Genomic DNA, 16,990 nt, shown 5'->3' with positions numbered 1-16,990 from the left:
ATTTCAAAAACATTACGTTCGGTCGCAATATCAATCAATCCTTGAAACCTGTGTGGAATAATAAAAACGAAGAAATATAAAATTCCAGCAAATTTGACGATTAGGTGAGTATTTTTCGTGATATTTTCCGAATCGCTTCAAGATGTGCTTTTCGTATGGGGTTTTAAGAAAGTATATACCCTTTACGGTAATGAAAAAAAAATCGAGGATATTTGTTTGTCTCTGATTTGGATAAAAAAGATTTTCTAGAATAATTTTCACCCAGTTATCGACTTCAATTGCATAAAAGGAGTAATATAGGAATTCTTCAATATCTCAGAAGCTTGTCATTTTTTTGCAAAGTCAACCAGATTTTCGTACTTTTGAACAATTTAGGATAATTGAAACCAAAAAAAATACAAACATGCAGCAAATTTTAATGAGTATTTTTAAAGATATTTTATATTTCTTCAGAATAAAAGATTTGTGCTGAGTATTTAGTGTGCCAATAACTTCTCAACGGGTAATATTTCTTCTTTTTAAAACCAACGATGGACTACTAAGGGCATCTAGCAACACGTTGAATAACTAAAGGTCGGAATAAGAAAAAATTAGAACTGCCAACTGAAAATTTTACTCAATAAACTTTTGTAAATACACCAAGAGATGTCACTACACAGACGCGTAAACAAAACAACATCAATATTCTTTTAGGGTATTTTCATTTTACATTTCTGTCAGTCTGATGACATTTATTGCGTTTAATTTCATGTTATTGTGATTGTAAATTTGACATATTTATATACATAAAAAAGCAACAAATAATTATTTACATAAACTTCGCTTTTCTTCAAAAACTATGACTCCAAAGAAAAAGGTATGAATTCAGATTATATTTCACATTGTGAAAAAAGTTTAAGAAGCGTAGTTTTTCATTTAAAATATATATTTTTTTAGGTAGCTAGTGGAAGTTCGGATTCTAGCACTGGTTCTAGCTCTAGTAGTGGTTCATCTAGTGGATCTTCTAGTAGTGGGTCAGATTCATCTTCTTCTAGCGATTCTGAAAGTTCTAGTTCCCCAGATGATACAACGCCAGCTAAAGAAACAACAAAACCTCAACCAGAACAGAAAAAAACACAATCATTACGACCAACTCAAAGGAAAAGTACAGATTCAATATCTAAAAAAGAAAATACAACAGCTAAAACAGACGAAAAAGAAAAAGTACCACCTAACAAAGCTAAGCAAACAAATATTACAAATGCAAAAACTACAAAACCAAAACCAAATACACTCGATTCTTCTGAAGATGAATCACCGCCAAAAATTAATACAACCTTAAATAAAACAGCTCCTAAACGAAAAGCACCTGCGAAACCTAAAAGTTCAGCTACTGTTACACCTAAAGCTCTACCAGCAAAAACTGCACCACCACCAGCGAAAGCAGCTCCGAAAGCTGTTGTAACACCCAAAACTAACCCTGTTAAAGCGCCACCCAAATCCAATGAAAAAGTATCAAAACCACAACAAAATGACGTTAAGAAAAGCAAGAAAAAAAGTATTTTCTCACCTGAAAATAGTTCTGAAAGTGATACACCACCAGTTAATTCAAAATTAACAGCAATGAAAACGCAAGCAAAAGTTGTACCCGCACAGCAAAAACCTCGACAAAAAGTTTCACCTCGACCCAGCATTGATAAACCAACGAAAACGATCGAAAAACCGAAACCAGTAGTAAAAGAAGAAGTTAAAAAACCGGTTCCACAGCCTGTAAAGCAAAATAAATCAAGCGTTAGTTCTGAAAGTTCTTTGACAAGTGACTCTAGTGATTCAAGCAGTAGTTCTGATAGTGAATCAAGTGCAGATTCTGCCGTAACATCTAAACCTACACGAAAAGCATCTCCGTTAAAGAAAGTTACACAGCGAAATATAGCATCATCAAAACATGCGGCGAAAGAAAATAATGTCTCAGATACTGATGGAGAAGCCAGTCAAACCGTACCGAACAAACCAAAAACGGTCACGCGAAAATTAACAAGATCAGCTAGTGCTAGAAAATCAAAACATTTGATTGGAAAATCATCAATGTTTACAGATACAGATTCTGATACGGAGAGTACGAAACGATCGGTAACAAAAAGTCCGGTAAAACGAGCACCAGCAAAAGGAAAAGTAAAAAATTCAAAACGAAATGATACAAAAGCTAAACCAGCGGAATCTGCAATAATAGTTGAAGAGCGAAAATGTCCTATTGATGGTTGTGATAGTATGGGTCATTTAAGTGGAAAACATGAAAAACATTTTACTGTAGAAGCCTGTCCTCTATTTCATAACACAACACCACAAAAATGTAAAGAAGCTTATAATGAAAGAAAAAAACATGAAGAGGAAAGAAAAAAAGCTCTTGATGCTTACAAAAAATCACCACGTCTTCAACAAACAATTGAACAAAAACAGTATTTACAAAAAATTAAAGATGCTCGAATGAAATTTAAAACAGAAAACGATGAAGATATCAAAGTTGTAACTGCCGAAAAAAATAAAGAACCAGATCTCGGAAACGTTGTACCTGAATATGATTTAAAACTATTTCGTGAAGCTCAAGCCATTGCTAGTGATAAAATTGAAGAGGAATTAAAAACATTGCCATATACAAAAGGTACAAAATATATTGAAATGGGTAAATTTGAAATGGAAGTATGGTATCAAAGTCCATATCCCGAAGATTACGCTAGACTTCCAAAATTATATTTGTGTGAATATTGTTTAAGATATATGAAATCGCGGACGATTTTACAACGGCATGTTGTGAAGTGTGTTTGGCGGCATCCTCCCGGTGAGGAAGTTTATCGTAAAGATAAGATCTGTGTTTGGGAAGTTGATGGAAAAAAGTATAAACTTTATTGTCAGAATTTATGTTTGCTTGCAAAATTCTTCTTAGACCATAAAACTTTGTATTATGATGTTGAACCGTTTTTGTTTTATGTTATGACTATAATGGATAATGAAGGTTGCCATACAGTTGGATACTTCAGTAAAGTAAGTATCGAAATTTTTATTTTATAATTTTTAAAATATTTCGTTATATCAATGGTTTACACTATCTCCGTAAATTTAGCACCAGTTACATTACTCTTGTAAATAGATATACAAATACTTGTTAATTCTATGTAAACCAAAGGTTTAGAGAGTGGACATAAGGATCTCCATCCAGTTGTAAAATTATACGGGCAGAAATGTGTGATAGAGATAAATCGCTCACGCGGTCAGTTGATGGCTCTCGATGTTTATGCTACAGACCTACGAAAAAGTGATAAATATTAGCTGCACGATCGCTTTCTCTTTTTGTATAGAAAAGGCTTTTTCTAGAGAGTGTTCAATTTCGCGAGGGTATTGTTAAGCCCATGTTCATGATATAAAAAATATTTTTAAAGTGGTAGCGTGCAGCGCACCTAAGAACATTGTGAGAAAAATTATATAGTTTTAAGTCAGTTCGTTTCTTCAAACACAGATGTCTCTATATGTTATACTTTTAAAATAGTATATTTTTTCATCGTACGATTTATTATTTGGTTTCAATTGAATGCGTAAAAGGTTTCTTTACGTAAATTATTTATATTTATTTCAAATAATTTTTTGAGGTGATTAAGTATCTTCTCAACTTACATATTTATTTGATATGTCTAGTTAATTATATTTTTGTAATTAAGTATACGAAACATGATTTCTTTGAATTCCATGTCATTAGTGTTGAATAACTGATAAAATTTAAACATACTGATTAATGATAAAATTAATCAATTTACATTCCATACTAATAAAATCGAACCATACTGCTTATAAAGGCGAATATTTTTGTAATTATGCATATTTTGTGAATATTAAGTTTTGAAATTGTTGGAATTCAAATAGCATTAAATCCTCTATTTTGAATTCACACTCTTTATAACCTTCATGATTCACACCAAGCACGATCTTTCTAATGAAATTATGATTAATGATTGAAAAAACTATGTATGGTTCAATCAGAATTTAAAAAAATCGATCAATGGTCACTTTTCGCTGGTGGTTACCGAATAATAACTACTTTCTGAGCGACGACCCTAACAGAAGGGAGCGTCATTGCTAAAAAGTGCACGTCCTATTGAGGCACAACCTTAAATAAAAAGATACAGGCGTGAAAAGATTTCCTAGAGCTCTACTGAAAGAGACCTGGGAGTTAAACTCACTAATTAAAGTTATAATTTTAAAGAGATTTTTGAATTGAGCTCTATTTTCACAGCAATTTAAAAGTGGAAGGAACGCTTTAAATTAAAAATTATTCTTAAAAAAAAAAACTTATTGTAACCTTTGTCAAAAACTTTTTTTTCGAAAATGTATTAATTTCATAGAAAATGAATCCAGTCAGGTAGTTTATTTTGCAGTCAGTTTTTGACAATTCGAGGAAAAATTCTTACAAACTTGTCTTTATAGAAAATAAGAAATAATTTACAAACTCAAAATAATGGTTTAAAAAAAAAGTATTACTTAATTATTAAATTTAAAATCACACCATAAAACCATTGCCATGCGTAAGACCTTTGTAAATCGTCTTTCTTCATGTTTTTAGATTAGGTACAATTTTACAAGAATTAAATGTATTCAAGTTATTGATGTAAAGAGCATTAAAAAATGAATATTCCAAATCTCATTTCAAATAATATATTATTATTGTACCATCATGAACATAAAAATCTTTTCAATTTTGGGGATGTACATCTGTTTTTAGTGCTTTAAAAATATGTAAATATATTTGAAACTCAACATTCATTCTATTAATCAGAAATGACCTAACAAAAATGTTGATTCACTTTTAAAAATCTTAAAGTAAGTTGACCCTAAAATAACCTACAAAGTCAAAGACATTATTCAGTTTGGTTTTTGAAATCCAAGTTTTATGCCTTTTTTTTAAATTCCAGGTCCTTTTTTTGAGTATATTAGTTGATCTAGTTCTAGTAAATTGTAGAGGTGTTTGTGTACTATTTTAAATCCCCGAATCAAAAAAGGGGTGTTAAAAGTTTGACTGCTATGTGTGTGTCTGTCTGTCTGTCTGTCTGTGGCATTGTAGCGCCTAAACGGGTGAACTGATTTTGATTTTTTTTGTCGTTTGAAATATAATTTAATGGAAAGTGTTCTTAGCTATGTTTCAAGTGGGAGTTTAGAGTTCCGTACCCAAAACAACTAACGAATAAGCGATAATATTCAAAATAGGAGTTTGTAGAAGGCTTTAAGGAAAAATGTAATTTAATAGAGAGTATTAGATATTTTTCAAATATGAGTTTAGGGTTTCTTACCCGAAAAATTTGTCGGGGATTTATTAAATTTAGGGTCCTACTTGTTGTCACTGTCTACATGTTACCTTGTTCTACACTTTAGTTGTAAAAATTACATGTACTACTATTAAGAATAGCCATTACTTGATGAATTTTTATCTATTCTTCATGGCTCTTTGGTGACAATGAAAATGTTTGTAATATGACAACTGTGTGATGAATATTCAAATGAATTATAATATATTGTATATATGTAAATAAGATAAGAAGAAAAGAAACCATTAAAAATTTATATGTAAATGTTATAAATAGTTATGATGATAAAATACTTTTATATTTCATATGCTTTATTTAGCTTATAACAAAGTTAATTCAATTTCAACAAACAGTAAACTTGCTACTTATTCTGTTGTACTGTTTTTAAGTACTGCTCTTATATTGAACGGTATCATTCAAACTAAAGTAATTCAGAGTTAGCTGATCATAGTTTTTTGAAAGAACAATTAGGGTAACGCAAAAGAGACCTCCTCCTTAATTAAAAAAAGGTTCTCCTTACTGATTTATTGGAACTTAATAGTTAAAAAAATTATTCTACTGACAATATTTGTACTGCAAATCTCATATGTAAATTAACGGTTCAAAGTCAAATTTAAGAATGCCAAAGTTTACGGTTTTTATTCGATTTGCTAAATAAAAACAAATTTGGCGTTAAAAATCTTCGAATACTATTAATAATTATTATAATAACGTCATATAATTAATTATTCAAATTCTGTGTTTGAATAATTAAAATAAACATGATGAATTAAATTAGTCATTATTTTTTATAATTTGACTATACGCCCAATAATGTTTTTATTATATTTACATATAGAAACTGCATTTAATTAATTTTAATATAAAATCCGATTTTGTACATAAGATTAATAAGTATTACAAAATAACAGTAACAGTTTACGCGTAATTGTATTCAAGTTCGGATCTAGGTGTAATCGGAGAAATTTTCCTCTCTATAAAGTATCAACTATTACAATAAACTTAGCTTGTAGCTTAGAATGGAATTTTTGAATACCTAGTTGAATAGCTGGCATATAGAACGTTTTCTGTCTAAAAATACAAAAAAATTTTAACTAAAATCGTATACGAAGTGTCAAATTTGTTCAATCGAAAATTGTTATATAACAAAATCAACAAAATTTTGCTGTCTGCAAGAAACGTAAAAATCTAGCTTTTTTTTACAATTAAATGAGTTTTTTTTTCGAGATATAAGTAGAATCCTTCCAAAATAATTGCTATTCGTACATAATTTTGACCATACGTTATAATCGATTATTGGCGTTATTTATTTCGTCAAATTTCGAAACTTCTTTGTGATATTCTCAATTTTTTAACCCCCGAATTAAAAAAAGGGGTGTTATAAGCTTGATCGCTATGTGTGTGTGTCTGTGTGTTTGTCTGTGGCATCGTGGCGCCTAAACAGATGAACCGATTTTTATTTTTTTGGTTTCATTTGAAAGGTAATTTAACAGAGAGTGCTCTTAGCTTAGAGTTCCGTTCTTCAAGTGTGAGCTAAGAGTTCCGTTCTCGAAAAAACTAAAAAAATTTCGATGATCTTCAAAATCGATTCAGTCTGAATCGATTTCAAATCTACACACTTAGGCTATAGAGCCCATTGTGATACCATATATATGTGTTTTACCACCTTTCCGCTGATAATTTCATTTATCAGCTCCTCAATTTCAGAGGTTGAGTGCATCTCCTTCATGCTTATACCATGCATTACACCAACCTATCACAACTATTAATAATTTTGTTGTGACGACGGGAATCGAACCCACTACCCTATGCATACCACGGATGGAATTGGTTACGCCTTAATCAACTGAGCTAATAGGGCGACAATAACTAAAAGACTTGATTGTTTTCGATTAAGATAATTTTTGCAATAAATAAAACATACAAAATAAAATAGATATGCTGTATAACACCATTTAAATTGATTATGAATTTTCTTTGTTTAAATGTAATGTTGTGCCTTTCTTTGTACATACATCTAATGCATTCATAATGCATAACATATAGTATATATGTATGTATGTGTAAATGTGAATGCCTTAATAAATATTTGACTAATGAGTCATTATCTAAGAACATATGAGAAATCTAAAATAATCATAATAATAGATTCATAATTCTAATGTAAATCTTTATATTTTAATAGAAGATGATTTGACAATTTCAATTTATAGAATTAGACGCATCATTTTAGATAAAAAAAAGCTAAAATGAAGAATTTTTATTTACCTCAACCTATCGAGCCAGTTTTTTTTAAAATGTTCAGGAAGATCCATATATCAAAATCTACACCTAACTTCTTGCCGCTAGAAAGTTTGGCCATTGCTAAGGGCCAAACAGCCCATTATTATAATCCATTTTTGAGGTGATTTTTGAAAATTTCCAAACGATGAAAATATGTATCAATATTGACCAGAAACGTACATTTGAGGGTTTTCGGGGTCGCTGATTCTGAAATCAGAATTTCGATATACTTTCACCCTTCTGGGGTAATCCACCCCACTGGTCCAAATTGAATATTTACAGAAAATTGCAGTGTTAGGTCAACGAAGGGCGAAAAACCCCAAGAAGGGGGAGTATATCCCCATTCTTATTTCGGAATCCTGCTGTTTTGGACCAGCGGGGGCGAATTACCCCATAAGAAGGGACTACATCTTCATTCTAACTTCGGAATCGTGATCAGTGACCCCAAAAACCCCTGGGTATACTTTTTTGATCCATTTTGTTAAATATTCACAAAATATTGCAATTTTGGACCAGCGAGGTAAATTACCCCAAGAGGGTGAAATTATATCGAAATTCTGATTTCGGAATAGTGATCAGAGACCCCGAAAACCCCCGAGTATACGTTTCTGGCCCATATTTTCAAGGTTTTAAAATTTTTAAAAATCACCTCATAAATGAATTCTAATTATTTTCCTATTGAGCCCATAGCAAAAATCAAAACTTTTTAGCGGCAAAAAGTTAGATGTAGATTCCGGTATATGGACCTTCCTGATCATTTAAAAAAAAAAAAAAAAAACTGGCTCGATAGGTTGAGGTACAAAAAAATTCTCTCTGAAATGCTAAAATGATACGACTAAATTTACTTATTGTATCTTTTTATAATGATTATTTATAATTGTTGTCTACAACAAGCAATGGCCTTACGTTGATCTTATTGCTGCAGCAACTTCAAAACTTACAAAAATCGTCTGAAATTCATAAACTCGTACCTAAATAGCTTTTATTTCTTGATTATTCCTAGATTTAGCGTTAGAATGTATAATAATTGTCCTGAGATAAAAATGTCTGCTTGGTTCTCATGAGTAGGAAACGGTTGTGTTCAAAATCCAGGAATTCGCAGACTAAAATACGGGAAAAAACATGATTTAAACTCAAAGTCGTATTCAGCCAAGTTTAGTAAAAAAAATTGACGATATTTTAAACTATAAATGATACAGTGTTGCAAACCTTGTACGAACACTCTGTATAATAATAAATTATAATAGGTAATACATACACTTGGCGTAAATTGTTTAATTATTAACGACAGCATTGTCCTGGGCATACGCAAATGTATGCTTTGAATCTTAAATACATGTTTTTTTCACATTTTAGTTTAAAACTTATAGCTTTCACTTATCTCTTCTTTTGGTCACCATTTAATGGTTTGAATTTTTTTGTGCGGAACTCTAATTTTTTTTGAAAAAATACATCCCATGTTATTTACCTGATAAAGAAGTTTTCTATATGTGAAAGTATTTTTAAAATCCTTTCTGAAATGACACCTGCAATATAAAAACAACGTCCGTAGTTTCCTCAAAATTTCAAACTTCTATCATTAGTGGTTTAGGCTGGACGTTGATATGCCAGTGTGGACGGGACACTGCCTTATCTATATAGATTATTTTCTTCAGCATTATTCAATAATTTTACTAATTTTAACTGACTAAAACAAAAAAGGAATAACAATAATTATAACTACATTATATTATCGTTATTTGTTGAGTTTTTAGTGCGTTTTTATATTTTTAATTTTTGAAGTCGGTTTTTTTATGTTATTAAAAGTTTTTTTTTTAATTGTTACAACCATTCATTGTTAATAATATCGATAAGCATTAAAGTTATATTAAACACTCATATATAATATACATATATTGATTATTTATATGGAATAACAGAATATAAAATATCTTTATATTGTTGTTTAAGGTAATCTTATAAAGTTAGGATATATTCTACCTTTCTAAAACTCATTGTGTGGTCTTATTATTTTTGCACTACACAAAATAGTTAATAAATCACCATTTGAAGTTCGTTATGGCAGTGCGATCACAGTAATTACTAGAAAAAAAAAAAAAAAAACATAATTTTAGTCATTTCAATTGAAGCTGAACAAATCCCTATATATTATAAATGTGAAAGTAAGGATGTTTGTTTGTTACTTTTTCACGCAAAAACTAGCCAATGAGCGAATAACACATGAGCAATAAATTAAAAAGATATAGATACTATAAAAAAAATTTTTTAATAAATTTAATCTGACAAATTTTTACAGAAATGTTTAATTTATGGTTCAAAATGATGATCACTAATGGAGCAGAGTTATAATCATAAATTTAAAATTTAAAATAGTAAATGTCACAATTCATGGCTACCTTTTCTGATATACTCAATGAACTATGACTACTTTACAATTTGAAAAATTGAAAACTGTGCATATCTTTTAGCTAAAAACAATCCCTTCAAGTTTTATGGGACGTTGATAAGTGATATCGAAAGAGGTGGAGGCTATAAAGCGGTGGGCTTTACTTTTAAGCCCAGTGAAGCGGACGGGTATCAAGCTAGTTGGTAATAAAGACTTTAATAATGAATTTAGGATTTGAAATAATGCTACTGCTACTTAATTGTAAATTTTTTGTTTTGAGACACACTATTAAAGTTAATGGCTTAAAAATTGCGGCTAAGTGACTTGCATTAGAGTACATTATTTTCGAATCTGACAAATAGATTTTGATTATGAGATTGAAATAATTTATTTGCACAACTGACTTCAGTTCTGATCAGATATGATTTACACGGTTAATTTAAAATATTTATAACTGTATTGCTATTTTATAAATATTAACATGTTGTATGCATATGTGTCAAAATAATTGGTAAAATCACGCACTTAAAAACTCATTTTTTAAAATGTCTCTATTTAAAATCTATAAATGTCTCTGAATTTGATGTATATACAAAATTGTTTACGTTAAAACATACATCTTTTGTTTAATATAATTAAATTGTATGCTTATTTTCGTAGAGGTTTTAGCAGTTATTTGAGTGTCTATAAATGTTTTTTATAGCCAATAAGCGGTGACATGTTAGACTGAACCATTTTTTTGGGTCTTCTCGCTTGGCTAAGATGTTGGAAAATTTTCATTTTTCAAAACAGCTACAATGTTCTAGGTTATTTTCAGAGAATAAATTATAAAACCTACCAAAACGATAAGTATAAGTCAAAAAAATAATAAAATGGTTAAAATAAGGATATTATTTTGTAAAATACCAATTTTGTGCATTTTGGATGTTTCTGCCAGTCGATTTGGTGGGCCCAAAAAAAAAAATGTGATCATAAAAATGCACAAAGTTAAATATTTCAATATCTCAATTTTTGCAAGGAAAGCACTAAATTCGTAAATGAAAATCGAGCATTCACTTTTTTCAAACTCGCAACCATAAACGTAAATTTTTTTTTGTGTAACAAAATTACATAGTGTGGCAGAGAAGTGTGTGATTTTGAGAACGCTATCTAAAAGAAATCTCAATTTTTGAAAATTATCTTTTTATAACTTAAACTAGATATAAAAATATCATTTTAATTATATTGATTAAGTAAGCTGTAAAATCAGTAGGTCATGTTTTCTTTTCGACATCACCCTTTTCGATAATTCGGTTCGATGGATACCCTAGCATTACGCTTACGCTGTGAAAGCGTTTTATCAAAACAATATTGAAGCACTGAAAGAGCCAAGATACTGGCTATGTTATAGGATATGGTGAATAACTTCAAGACTCCATTAACTCCAATTTACTGAAAAACACCACTAATTTTCAAAAGTACTTAATTTTCTTAAATACTTTTGTATGTAGTTGAAGGTAGTGATGGAGCATCCACAAACCACGTGGCCCGGTCAAGAGGAGAGATGATTAATTCAAAAGCTATGCTGAGCTACGGGGAGAGGGGGTTGTGGCAATGAAGGCATGCTACGTTATTTTCTTCATCTATTTTTTGGCACACTTAAAGTATTTGCAATTTAAATTGCGATATATGGATATTTAATTTCAAACATTGGTTATTTTTATACATTTTATGTTTCAGAAAATACAAATTGTCTTCTTGGCTTACTAAAAAAACTATGATATTTTCGAGGGAGGAGATCATAATAAATGCTACGGTAGGCTTCGTAGCGGGAGGGTTTCGAAGAGGCTGAATTTGATCCATGAAATTTATGGAGGCTCCCTAAAGAGATAATTTAGAAAAATTGATATAATTTTTTAAAAAGCGTTTCCAGAATTGCTCACTATGTTGCCCCACCCCATATTTGTATAAAAAGCTATTGTCTATTATATTTAAAAACATTAGCGAAACAAACATAACAGATATATCCATCCTTGAGACAGTAAAATAATACACCCCATGTACATTTTCAGACGCGATGTCTGACAAAAGTAATTTTATTTACATTATCAATCAATTTAATATGTTTTTAAAGTATCACAGGAGTATGTAATAAAATTCGTATTATACCAGCACCGTTCTCCGTAAATGAGAGAGGAATCGTTGCGTTTATATTATACGTATATATTATACATGATACATGAAAAATACTTTAACTAATTTATGAAGACTGCGCACAAAGATAAAATACCGCACTAAGATGTCGCATTATTAAAACCTTATTACATAATATTGTAACTAATATTATTACAACGACTTGATCTTTTTTTTATTAATATTTATATTAGAACATGTAATTATTATACAAAACATTTCAAGTTTAAGGTGATTCAATTTGTACAATATACGCTGAAATATTTATGGTATATCACTTAAATTCAAAATTTCAAGAAACCGTCGACACACAATCAGGTTTGATCGATTTATGGCATCATAGCACCTAAACGGAAGAACCAATTTTGATTTTATTTGTTTGAAAGGTAATTTGATTGAGAGCATTTTTAGTTATGTTGGAAGAAAATCTGCTCAGCCTTTTAAAAATTATAACCTCTTTTTTAGTTGTTATCAGTGCTACAATGCCAGACACACAGATTCACGGACACGTTAAACTTATAACCCCCCCCCTTTGTTAGTCGAAGGTTTTATATTGAGAATTTGGAAACATCAAAATATTTTGACATCACATATGACTTTGACCATGACCATAAAGGTCATTCTAAGGTCAAATGTCTTATTTCATATCAAACTCTAAGGCAAAAGGGGCAATACTGGCATAATATTTTTCATGTTTTTCTCTGTGAGATCTTCAAGAGTTTACATACTTTTGGGACATCCTGTATATATAATTTTAAGAGTAAATATTTATACTGTTGTGGCAGATTAGGGTGCCTCTTTGTTATTTTTTCACATCTTCAAACCTCAAGGCAAAATTATTTGTAAATTTCAAAATATTCACTTTCATTATCGGTATAGAAACTTCTAAAACGCAGAAAATTGTCATTGTACTTGTTATCCTTTTTCAGTCAATATTTGAATCATTTTACAAAACCTGAATATAATTAACAAATACTATTTTTTAAATAGAATCGTTTTAAAACATATTCTGTATCTAAATGTCCATGATAATAATGTTACGAAATGATCAATATAAAATAAACAGTTGCATAATCAATTTACAGACTAACAAATAGAATAGATAGTTAATAATACAAATGATAGATGGATATACTAATTTGTTCTCTTTGATTCGGTGTAATACACCAAATGTAAATAGAAAAAGATAGTTCGATTACAGTATTTTACAACTATCCTTTAGTATTTATACTTAGTGTAAATTGTGTAAACACTAGGGTACAAAAATGAACATATATTATACAATACAATATATATACAGCACACATATACATGATTAGTTGCTCCATCGAATAATATGATCATATGATACGATGGTAATGAGAATCACGCATCATCAAATTGTAAAGTTCATATACAGAATGGTTCGTAAAAAATATTACACATAACATCTGTATGGTACGTTTATAATATAAAGAACAATCAAAATTTAGTTTCATAAAAAAACAAAAACAAAATGTACATATAATGAAAAAATAGACCGAAAATTTTAGAGGTCCGGAGTATTGTTGCTCGGATTAAAGAGAAGATGTTTGGGTTCTGAAGTTTTTAGCCGTTGTTTTCAAAAATGAGACGCTATTAGAGAAATTTATTTCGTTTCCATCCATTTAATATGAAAAATGCCAACCAATTATACCTCTGGATCTACTGTAGCAGTTTATCTGTTCGACGTATATCTTGATGAATGTTAGCTGTTAGATGCTCCAACGTTGAAGGTTTGTTGATATAGATGTGACTCTTAAGTAAATCGCACAAAAAGAAATCCAATGGCGTATTCTTGGCTGAACGCACGCTTCACACGCCTTATCCTATCTCCAATGCTTTACAATTTGCTGCTTACTACCATAAAAGTCATACTACCATAAAAATGTACTGCCATAGGAATTACATATGCTGGCAATATTCAGCTCTGTCGGAAACCTAAAACTGAATTTAATTTAATTTGTAAGATTTGATTACAAATAATGGACAGGTAAAACTAAATAAATATTTATAAAAAAGTAGATTTCATGACGGCTGAATTTTGGATATTTCTCTTCTTAATGAAGTATTGATGAAAAATGTTTGGCACCTGAGAGCGTTTACTTTACTATTTATTGGAACGTTTGGCTCATTTCCGAAAAAGGGAGCACGATTACATTTTTTTATCAGTTCAGATGAAGAATTCTCAGTTCATAAGTGAAATTTGTTTTTAAAAATCTTCAATAGTATTCAAGATATGAACGTTTAAAATTACTAACAAAGAGGAAGATACCCACTAATGGCATCATACGTGGGTATCGCCTTAGAGATTATATATAAAACTTTGTTTTGCTCAAAGAAGATGGGCAATCTTTGATTTCTTATAGCTTATTCGTTTTTTAATTTTTATTTTACTTTCAAATTTTGTCATGGTTTTAAATCTAGTTTTTTTCTTATTTTTATGGGTAATTTGACTAATTCGACATCAGGGTTGATTGATTTTAATAGTGGATTTTCTCCTGTATAGTTGATTTTAAAGTCAATTTAAGACAATTTTTAAAAAATCACTTTTAATGCCTTTTTAGCAAAATAAAATTATAATGTTTAGATAGTTTTGCCGCTGCTAAAACAGCGCCCGCTATTAATCTAATAAATAAATAAAAATGTTGCTTTTATACCATAAGTAACTTTGATTAACCAATTTGAATTTTGGTGAACCATTCTGTATACGTATTACTTGTATAATACCTATACCTATACCCATAGCTGCGTTCCGCCCTTGCGACGAGACGTTTTACCACGACCTACCCCTGCGTCTATTTATGTGTATGATGCTGCTTGCTATACTTTTGTAAAATAGTAAGTAGCAGCCGTCAAATCGACTGTTCGACTAGTGTTATCTCTGTTCATTAACGATGTGCGACGATGGTGGTGGTGGGTAACGACGATCAACAGCGACGACGACAACACATACTCCTGGTGGTGGCAACGGTGGTGGTATAGATGGTGTTGTTGTTGCTACAGCAGCAGCAGTAGCAGTTAGGGCCAAACACCACCACCACCATCGTCATGATAATAATAATCATCATCACGGCCCTGGCTAGACAGACGCTCTGCACCAGGTCAATGCCCTTAGCCGTCCTTTTTACAATCAAATCATCATATCCAAATCATCCCTATATGTGTGTACACAAACGCGTCATAAACTTTGGAAACTATTGTAAAATTTATTTTTTGGAATTGTTAATCTTCTTTAAAATATTTTTTATTCTTTTATCATTTTTATCGAACATGAAAGTAATCAGAATCGATGTTTTCAACTTTATATTTAGGGGTTTTCTGTTATCAAAAATAATAACGAAAAAGTTAAGAGTGTTCCCATATATTGGGTGCAGAGATCATCGATGATCTTGTATTTACCTTTTCCTTAATCGGACAATTTATTCTCTAAGAAGTCTCGTTTTCAAAAATTAAAAGCGGTAATTGAACGCTATTTCACAACTTAGCCAAAATTTGAACGACGATGTGTTTTTTATTATAAGACACCATGAAAAAGTATTACCGAAAATGTTACTTTCAAGCAGCAGAATTTGATTAAATATATTTATTAAACGTTTTTGTGTGTGTTTCAATGTTTTCTTTTAGTAGCTTTTCAAGATTTATAAAGTTTTGAACTTTATCGATGAAAAAGATAGTTATTGTGATATCTTTCATTGGCGAAATTGAATACACACTGGTTTTTTCTTCTACAAAACTTTTTAGAATGAATTCAAAATTAAATTTTATAAACGCCATCTATTGTGGTATCAAAATTTTTTGTCACGTAGATACAAAAGTTTATTTAAACAAAATTTCTAGAATAAACAAATCTATTTGCCCCTCAATAGCGCTTCGGTTTATAAAATCTTTTTATTCCTAAGGAATTTTTGTTTTTCATGTTTTGTGAGGCTGAAGAGGTGCGCAATATTTTGAAAGCCGATAGAATCTATCGGACACTAACTAAATTTATACTCTGTGTCAAAAAAAAAACATGCACGGATTTACGGATAATATATACTAAAATGTGAGATTTTTGTGATACAGAGTATACATATTTATTTCAACTCTCTAGCTAAATTTGTAGAGGCTGTAGATGTTAACAAATCCTTATAAACCGAGAAAATCCATGTTATTTTGGCATAAAAAAGAGTGAATCGGACTTTGAATTGAACTCCCCAAACATACTTCTTTGACATGAATTCTGCTTAGATAGAGATTTGCAACTCTTTAGCTCTAGAAGGAGTTAAGAAGATGCGCTAAGTTTTAAAAACCTTTAAAAAACTTTCCTTTGAAAATCTCACCCAAATCCTAAATTACCCCGTCTCGATACTTTTGTTAATCTCTAGCAGTTTATTTTAAATGAGGTAGATGTTATTAAAGTAGGGATTTATTTCAGAAACTTAGGGGAAATTTCCAAGGGAAACAAATGTTGTAACCCCCGAACCAAAACAGCGGAGTTATAAGTTTGACCGATATGTGTGTGTGTGTCTGTCTTTTTGCATCGTAGCACCTAAATGGATAAATCGTTTTAAAGGTAATTAAATGAGGGGGTGTGCTTAACTATGTTTCAAGTGCGAGTTTAGGGTTCTGTACTCGGAACAACTAAAGAATAGGCGATGATCCTCAAAATCAGTTTGGAGAAGGATCTAAGGAAAAGGGCAATTTAATGGAGAGTATTCTTGGATACATTGCAAGTGCGAGTTTAGGGTTCCGTACCCGAAAAATTTGGGGGGGTTTTTTTAAATTTTGTAAATTTGACTTATTTCAACGTTTTTAAGACTGA

The 16,990-nt window shown here is 30.5% G+C and overlaps 1 protein-coding gene across 1 annotated transcript in view; it reads left to right on the top strand.

Annotated features, from left to right (window-relative positions):
- The first annotated feature begins 727 nt into the window (after positions 1 to 727).
- Positions 728 to 16,990, top strand: part of LOC123295135 (histone acetyltransferase KAT7) — a 77,301-nt gene continuing 61,038 nt past the window's right edge. Inside the window, exons 1-2 of the mRNA XM_044876364.1 lie at positions 728 to 856; positions 937 to 3,018. Coding sequence (XP_044732299.1) covers positions 839 to 856; positions 937 to 3,018 — 2,100 coding nt within the window. The 5' untranslated portion in view covers positions 728 to 838. The remainder of the gene's footprint in view (positions 857 to 936; positions 3,019 to 16,990) is intronic.

This window comes from Chrysoperla carnea, chromosome 3, assembly GCF_905475395.1.
Source record: "Chrysoperla carnea chromosome 3, inChrCarn1.1, whole genome shotgun sequence".
In the NCBI taxonomy this organism is placed as follows: domain Eukaryota; kingdom Metazoa; phylum Arthropoda; class Insecta; order Neuroptera; family Chrysopidae; genus Chrysoperla; species Chrysoperla carnea.
The sequence above is the reverse complement of the archived record's forward strand: the minus strand, read 5'-3'. Positions and strand labels throughout refer to the sequence as shown.